Source organism: Gouania willdenowi, unplaced genomic scaffold, assembly GCF_900634775.1.
Source record: "Gouania willdenowi unplaced genomic scaffold, fGouWil2.1 scaffold_6_arrow_ctg1, whole genome shotgun sequence".
In the NCBI taxonomy this organism is placed as follows: domain Eukaryota; kingdom Metazoa; phylum Chordata; class Actinopteri; order Blenniiformes; family Gobiesocidae; genus Gouania; species Gouania willdenowi.
The window spans coordinates 63,987-71,794 of record NW_021145235.1 but is presented as its reverse complement, the minus strand read 5'-3'; the positions used below and the strand labels follow the sequence as shown (position 1 = coordinate 71,794).

The following is a 7,808-nucleotide window of genomic DNA, read 5'->3' as shown; positions in this document are numbered from 1 at the left end:
GATTCAGAAAAACATCCACAACTCAGGAAACAAGTGAGGAGACGAGGAACAGGACAATGTTGATGGAACATATGATCCACTGACCTGAGAGAGTCCAGTTTACAGTGAGGGCTCTTCAGTCCTTCACACAGCAGCTTCACTCCTGAATCCTGCAGATCATTGTTACTCAGGTCCAGATGTTTCACACGGGAGGACTGAGAGCTGAGGACTGAGGACAGAGCTGCACAGCTTCTCTCTGAGAGACCACAGAAACTCAACCTGATGAAGAATCAGAGAAACCTTATAGATGTTTGTCTGTGAGATAATTAGAGACATGTTCTTCTAAAGTCACATACTCAGCTTTCTTGGAGGCTTTGATCACTGGGAGCAGCTTCAGAAAAGCTTCCTCTGAAGGAGAAAAACTCTTCAGGTCAAAGACTTCCAGATGTTCTTGTGATGACAGTAAGATGAAGACCAGAGCTGACCACTGAGCAGGAGACAGTTTCTCTGTGGAGAGACTTCCTGATCTCATGGATTGTTGGATCTCCTCCAGCAGAGAGTGATCATTCACTTCATTCAGACAGTGGAACAGGTTGATGCTTCTCTCTGTGGACAAACTCTCACTCAGCTTCTCCTTGATGTATTTAACTGTTCTCTGATTGGTCTGTGAGTCACTTCCTGTCTGTGTCAGCAGGCCTTGTAGGAGCTTTTGATTGGTCGGCAGTGAAAGACCCAGCAAGAAGCGAAGGAACAAGTCCAAGTGTCCGTTTGGACTCCGTAAGGCCTCGTCTACAGCGCTCTTGTGGAGAAGGCTTAAGTCAGGCTCATATCCACTATGGAGAAGGTTCAGAGTTTTTTTTTTAAATGTGAATATCTTGATCTTGTTCTTCTTCTTCTTCGTCTTCAGTGGTTGATGTTCCAGCAGGTTGACTTTAGAGCTGATGAAGGTCTGATGGACATGAAGAGCAGCCAGAAACTCCTGAAGGCTTAGGTGGATGAAGGTGAACACCTTGTCCTGGTACAAGCTGCTCTCCTCTCTGAAGACCTGTGTGAACACTCCTGAGCACACTGAGGCTGCTCTGAGGTCCATGCCACACTCTGTCAGGTCACTCTCATAGAAGATCAGCTTTCCTTTCTGCAGCTGCTCAAAAGCCAGTTTTCCCAGAGACTCTATCATCTCCCTGTTCTGTGGACTCCAGTGGGGATCTGTGGCAGCTCCTCCATCAAACTTCACCATCTTGACTTTGTTCTGAAGGACCACATAGTAACTGTAGATCTGAGTCAAAGTCCTGGGCAGCTCTCCCACCTCTCTGCTCTTCCACATGTCCTCCAGAACTGTAGCAGTGATCCAGCAGAAGAGCGGGATGTGGCACATGATGTGGAGGCTACGACACGTCCTGATGTGTGACATGATCCTGCTGACCTTCTCCTCATCTGTGGACCTCTTCCTGAAGTACTCCTCCTTCTGAGGGTCCGTAAACCCTCTGACCTCGGTAACCATGTCCACAAACTCAGGAGGGATCTGATTGGCTGCTGCAGGTCGTGTGGTTATCCAGAGGCGGGCTGATGGAAGCAGTTCTCCTCTGATGAGGTTTATCAGCAGAACCTCCACTGAGGTGGACTCTGAGACATCAGTCAGGGTCTGAGTGCTGAGGAAGTCCAGAGTGAGCCGACACTCATCCAGACCATCCAAGATGAACAAAACCAGGAAGTCCTGGAAGCTGCAGATTCCTGCTTCTTTCCTTCCAGAGAAGAAGTGATCAACAAGTCCCACCAAGCTGAAGCTCCTCCCCCTCAGCACGTTCAGCTCTCTGAAGGTCAGTGGGAATGTGTAGTGGACCTCCTGCTGGGCTTTGTCTTCAGCCCAGTCCACAGTGAACTTGTGTGTTAAGAGTGTTTTCCCAATGCCAGCCACGCCCTTTGTCATCACTGTCCTGATTGGTCGAGGTCTTCCAGGAGGGGCTTTAAAGAGCTCTTCTAGTGTGATGGCTCTTTCTGCTGTGTCTGATCTCCTGGATGCTGTTTCTATCTGCATGACCTCATGTTCCTGGTTGACCTCTCCACCCCCTCCCTCTGTGATGTAGAGCTCTGTGAAAATATCCTTCAGGAGGGTTGGACTTCCTGCTTTAGCCACGCCCTCAGACACACACTGGAGCTTCTTCTTCAGCTTGGACTTCAGCTCACGTTGGTATCGATGAGCCTTTGTTCCTGAATGAAAACAAACTTATTGTTAGAGTGGAGAAGTCAGAGCAGGTTTGAATATTGGAGATCAAAGTGTGTGATGTTCTCAGTCTGGATGGTTCCTCAGATTTAATGTGACTGATTGAATTGTGTTTTCAAAAAGAAAAGCCAGCTTTGTGTCCTTCATGTGATGTTCTTCACTGTGAAGATGTTCACATGCTCTTACTGCTCTGCAGACGCTCAGCCAGCTCCTCCTGCTTCATCCTCTTCAGGAAATACAGTGTGATGTTCAGAAAGGCCTCCCTGCTCCTCCTCTGCTCCTCATCTTCACCCTCCATCTGACTCTCTGAGCACTCTGGATCCTCTCCATCCACAATCTTCTGCATGTGTTTGAGTTCAGCCTTAACAAAGCTGATGATGTTGTCTTCCAGCAGCTGCAACACAAACACATTAAAGGTGACGAGTGAAGGTCTGCTCCAATCATCTGTGTGTGTGTGTGTGTGTGTGTGTGTGTGTGTGTGTGTGTGTGTGTGTGTGTGTGTGTGTGTGTGTGTGTGTGTGTGTGTGTGTGTGTGTGTGTGTGTGTACAGTGGTTTGATCACAAGTTTAGTGTCTTTGTAGACCTACACACCGTAAAGATGGAGTCAGGATCAGCTCCAGAGGAACCATCCACACCCCCCAAGCTGCTGTGGAGAAGACACAGACACTCAGACATGCTGAGGAGCAGCTGGAGGAAAGCACAGGAAGCTCTGCTAACATCATGTGAACATCAGTAACAGTGGGTGATGTCCTGCAGAGCCACAGTGCAGTGAGTGTGGAGCAGCCTTTGGAGCTCAGCTCACGTGTGGAACATCTCAGCATGTTTCCACTGAACAGGAGAACAAGTCTGTTGGACTGAGGCTTTATTTGTCTTCAATCCTTCACAAATCTGAAGATCACACGCTGTCTAAGACTCACCTACACACTGGAGACCATTCCTACAAAGCCTTTTCTCTTTCACCTTCCACTGTTTGCTGAGATTTACATCAACACCACTTCATATAACAAATATAGTCAATCAAAACTGATGAGTCATGTTTACTTATGCTTTATCAGTGTGGAGTGTGAATAACCTTGACCATCAGGAAGAAAACAAACAACCTTATTTATGTTCACTTACTGTGGGTCAGTTGATTGTCGTCCTTTGAAGTCAATGGGTCTGCCCATGGACTGGTTACTTCTAAAGGACACACAACTGGGTTCAGGTCCTGGTCCACTTAGTCTGGGCTCGGTTCTGGTTCAAACACATACAGAGTTGTGAGTGTGAAGAACCTGAAGCCTCATTTATTACATGTTGATAAGCACAGATCATTCAAATCAAAATATGTTATTGATAAAGTTGTGTGTGAACGTAGAAACAGAAGTAAATCTAAATGTAATATAAACACCTAGTGGTAGAACAGTGATATGGGGCTATTTTTGCAACAAAACTATTTATGTGTGTTTTATCCAATCTGTGTGTCTCTATTTTAATCTCTGTGTCTGTATTTCAATCCGAGTGTATAATAAGTATTTGTAAACATAGTTGTCTGTATGTAATCTATTCTGTGTCTGTATTAACATCCGTATGTGTGTCATCAAACCAGGACATTCTATTGGCTGTCTCTGTGCATGTGACTTTTGGAACACTTTTGGAGAATGCAATCTGTAATATTTAAACTTGTAACTTGTGCAATACCGTTAAAATCCAGCAGTTGTTGCTGGTACCAAGTGACCATCAAATTGGAAACAAACTCCATAATACTTAAAAAAAAAAAAAAAAAAAATTAAACTAAATAACCAAAGAACAATCAGTACATGGATTGGTGTCATATGTGTTTGCCTGTTTCGTCTTTGATGTAATATATTATTATTATTATATGTCTCACTGCCACAAGGAGCCGAGGCAACACTTTATCAATTTATCATATTTATAAATAGATTTGATGGTTTTGTAAAAAAAAAAAAAAAAGAATTATTAACATATAGGTAGTTTGGTTTCAGGAATAATCCGTCAACAGCACAAGCACTAACAGATTTAATAAAAAAATAACCTGGTATTGAGTGTTCTCAGATCTAAAGAAGGCGTTTGATACAGTTTACTACAATATACTTATAGGAAAAAAGGAAAAGGGGTAATGTAATGTAATGTTTTGGACTGGATAAAAAGTTATTTTATAGATATAACAGAACACATCATGTTGTTTAAATATTAAATGTGGGGTACCACAGGGGTCAGTTTTGGGGCAAAAAATTTTCATAATGTATATGAATGTAATTTGTAAAGTAAGTGAAAAACTAAAATATGTGTTATTTGCAGATGATACCAATATGCTTTGTACTGATGTGGACTGATGGCAGCTCTTGAGGATGGTCACTATGGAGATGTGTAAACTAAAAAATTAATAAATTACCGTTATTTGGAAATCAGAAAAAAATAAAAATAAAGATGTAAAAGTAAATATAGACAATATTAACAAAGAAAGAGTGAACATAGTCACATTTTTTGGTGTGATCTTGGACCACGGGATCTACTGGAAGTCACACATTAAATACATTAAAGGGAAGATGGTGAGGAGTATTTCTATTGCTGTTCTGGGCAAAACAAGGCTAATTCTTAATAAAAAAAAAAGCATTGCACACTCTATTATACACTTGTTTTACCATATTTAATTTACTATCTTGAAGTTTGAGGAAATACATACATGACGAACATCCAACCGTTATTCACAATGTAAAAAGATCCATCAGACTGATACATAACACAGGATACAGAGAACACACATGGATTATTGTTAAAAACACCAGATTTAAAACTCCAGATCTCATCAAACTCTAAACTGTCCAAATGATTTATAAAACAAGTAAAGGTTCACTTCCAAAAGGGTTGAGAAAATATTTTTAGAGCGAGAAGGAGAAAATAATTTAAGAGTAAAACTACATGTAAACATACAATATGCTAGAACAACATTGAAAAAGATGAGTATAACATTATCAGGGGTTAAATTATGGAACTGCCTAAAGGATGAAATAAAACAAAGCACCAACATAAACCAGTTTAAAAAGCTTTTTAAATCATATATCGTTAGTAAGTATAAAGAAAGAAGAACAAATATTTTACCTAATTGATGATGGCGCCCCTCGTGGCTGACGTCTTTGTGTCGTCCTCCCGACACCAACGTTGTTTATTACTCATTATAGTGTTAGTATGCATCCTAAATGTAAAGTTCTCGTTCGCATTAGTGAGCTACGACAGAGCATCACTTCTGAATATTGGCAAAGCTCACCATGAGCTCATTTTCAACTTAAAAGACCTCGACTTCCTACTACGACGGGACCCCGCTAACGCCGACCGGGAAGTTCCCCCAGCACCGGACGTGGACGAGCATCGCAGCCGACGGAGAGAGCGGCCAAGGCGGATACGTGGCAAGAGAGGTGGGCTACATGCTAGGCTAAAGGCTAGAGCGACACGTCCACCGCTACCTAGTCTGCTGCTAGCTAACGTCCGCTCACTTGACAACAAGATGGATGAGCTGAGGACAAGGATTACAACCCAGCGTGAGATGAGAGAGTGCTGTGCTCTTATTTTCACGGAAACCTGGCTCTCGGACAGCATTCCAGACTCTACCATCCAGCTTGAGACACACTCTGTCTACCACGGGGACCGCACATTAGCCTCGGGAAAAGCGAGAGGCGGCGGCGTGTGTACCTACGTAAACAACAGATGGTGCTCGGATGTACAGGTTGTTGAAAGTCATTGTTCGGTTGATGTTGAACTTTTGATGGTGAAATGCAGACCTTTCTATCTACCAAGGGAGTTCAGTGCAGTGTTTATTGTGACTGTTTACATCCCGCCAAGAGCGGATTCCGCGACTGCACTGGGGCTGCTGCATGACGTCATCGACAGACACGAGACTGCACACCCGGACGCCGCGCTCATTGTAGCCGGAGATTTCAACCACCGCAACCTTAAGAGTGTCCTCCCTAAATACCATCAACACATCAACTTTCCGACCAGGGAGAATAATATTCTGGACCAAGTCTACAGCAACGTGAGAGGAGCCTTCAAAGCTGTGCCCCGGCCACACTTCGGGCAGTCCGACCACATCTCAACGTTCCTCTATCCAGCGTATAGACAACACCTCAAGCAAGCCCCCCCAGTGAGTATAGATATTAAAGTATGGACCGAGGAAACAGAACTAGTACTGCAGGACTGCTTTATCAGTACAAACTGGGATGTGTTTAAAACTGCTGCTTTGAGGGATAATGACTCTACTGTGGACTTAGAGGAATATGCTTCCAGTGTAACAGGTTACATCAGCACATGTGTTGAAAACATTGTGCCCACAAAATGCTGCAGGACATATCCTAATCAAAAACCCTGGATTAACTGTGAAGTTCGGTCCATGCTACGTGCCCGCTCCACTGCATTTGCCTCAGGCAACGCTGAGGACTACAAGAAGGCCAGATATGACCTACGGAGATCCATCAAAGAGGCCAAGAGGCAATACAGACTGAAGCTGGAGGGATTCTATTCCACCACAGATTCCCGGCGAATGTGGAGAGGCCTGCAACACATCACAGGCTACCAGCAGAGGAGCGGGGGGGCCACAACCAGCCAACCCACACTGCCAGACGAGCTGAACGAGTTCTACGCACGCTTCGATGCCCTCAACACCTACCATCAGAGAGGGACTTCGACCACGGAGCACACACAGGACTCTTCACTGACGGTGACATCAGCAGAGGTGCGCACGGCTCTGAGGAGAATAAACCCCCAGAAGGCGGCCGGCCCAGACAACATCTCCGGGCGTGCCCTCAGGGTCTGCTCATCAGAACTGGCTGAGGTGCTGGCTGACATTTACAACCTGTCGCTGGCACAAGCTTTGGTGCCCACCTGCTTCAAGACAACCACCATCGTGCCCCTCCCAAAGAAAAACACTGTGACCTGCCTGAATGACTATCGTCCCGTCGCACTCACCCCGAGAGTGATGAAGTGCTTTGAGAGGATAGTCATGACGCATATCAGGAGGACCATCCCAGACACCTTAGACCCTCTACAGTTTGCGTACCGTGAGAACCGCTCCACGAACGACGCAGTCAACACGGTCATCCACACCACCCTCACACACTTGGAGGGTAAGGACACATATGTCAGACTGCTCTTCATCGACTACAGCTCAGCATTTAATACGGTTATCCCACACAAACTCTCTACAAAACTCCTCACTCTTGGACTGACACCTGCTCTCTGTAACTGGGTACTGGACTTTCTATCAGACAGACCTCAGTCAGTCAGAGTTTGAAAACACACATCTGGCACAAGAACCGTAAGCACAGGGACCCCCCAGGGCTGCGTGCTGAGTCCCCTGCTGTACACCCTCTTCACATACGACTGTGTGGCCTCCCAGAATAACACCAGCATGGTCAAGTTTGCGGAAGACACAACAGTCATCGGACTGATCACCGGGGGGGCTGAGGCGGCGTACAGAAGAGAGGTGGCGGATCTGGTGGCATGGTGTCAGGACAATAATCTCTCCCTGAACGCAGACAAAACCAAGGAGATGATTATTGATCCACGAAAGAGGAGTGTGCAGCACACACCACTATTCATAGATGAGACAGAGGTG

General features: G+C 45.1%; 1 protein-coding gene across 1 annotated transcript in view; it reads right to left on the bottom strand.

Annotated features, from left to right (window-relative positions):
- Positions 1-2,533, bottom strand: part of LOC114460798 (protein NLRC3-like) — a 6,343-nt gene extending 3,810 nt beyond the window's left edge. The window contains exons 1-3 of the mRNA XM_028442683.1: positions 2,387-2,533; positions 336-2,187; positions 203-258 (exon numbers count right to left, since the gene is read on the bottom strand). Coding sequence (XP_028298484.1) covers positions 203-258; positions 336-2,187; positions 2,387-2,498 — 2,020 coding nt within the window. The 5' untranslated portion in view covers positions 2,499-2,533. The remainder of the gene's footprint in view (positions 1-202; positions 259-335; positions 2,188-2,386) is intronic.
- Between the last annotated feature and the right edge of the window lie 5,275 nt (positions 2,534-7,808).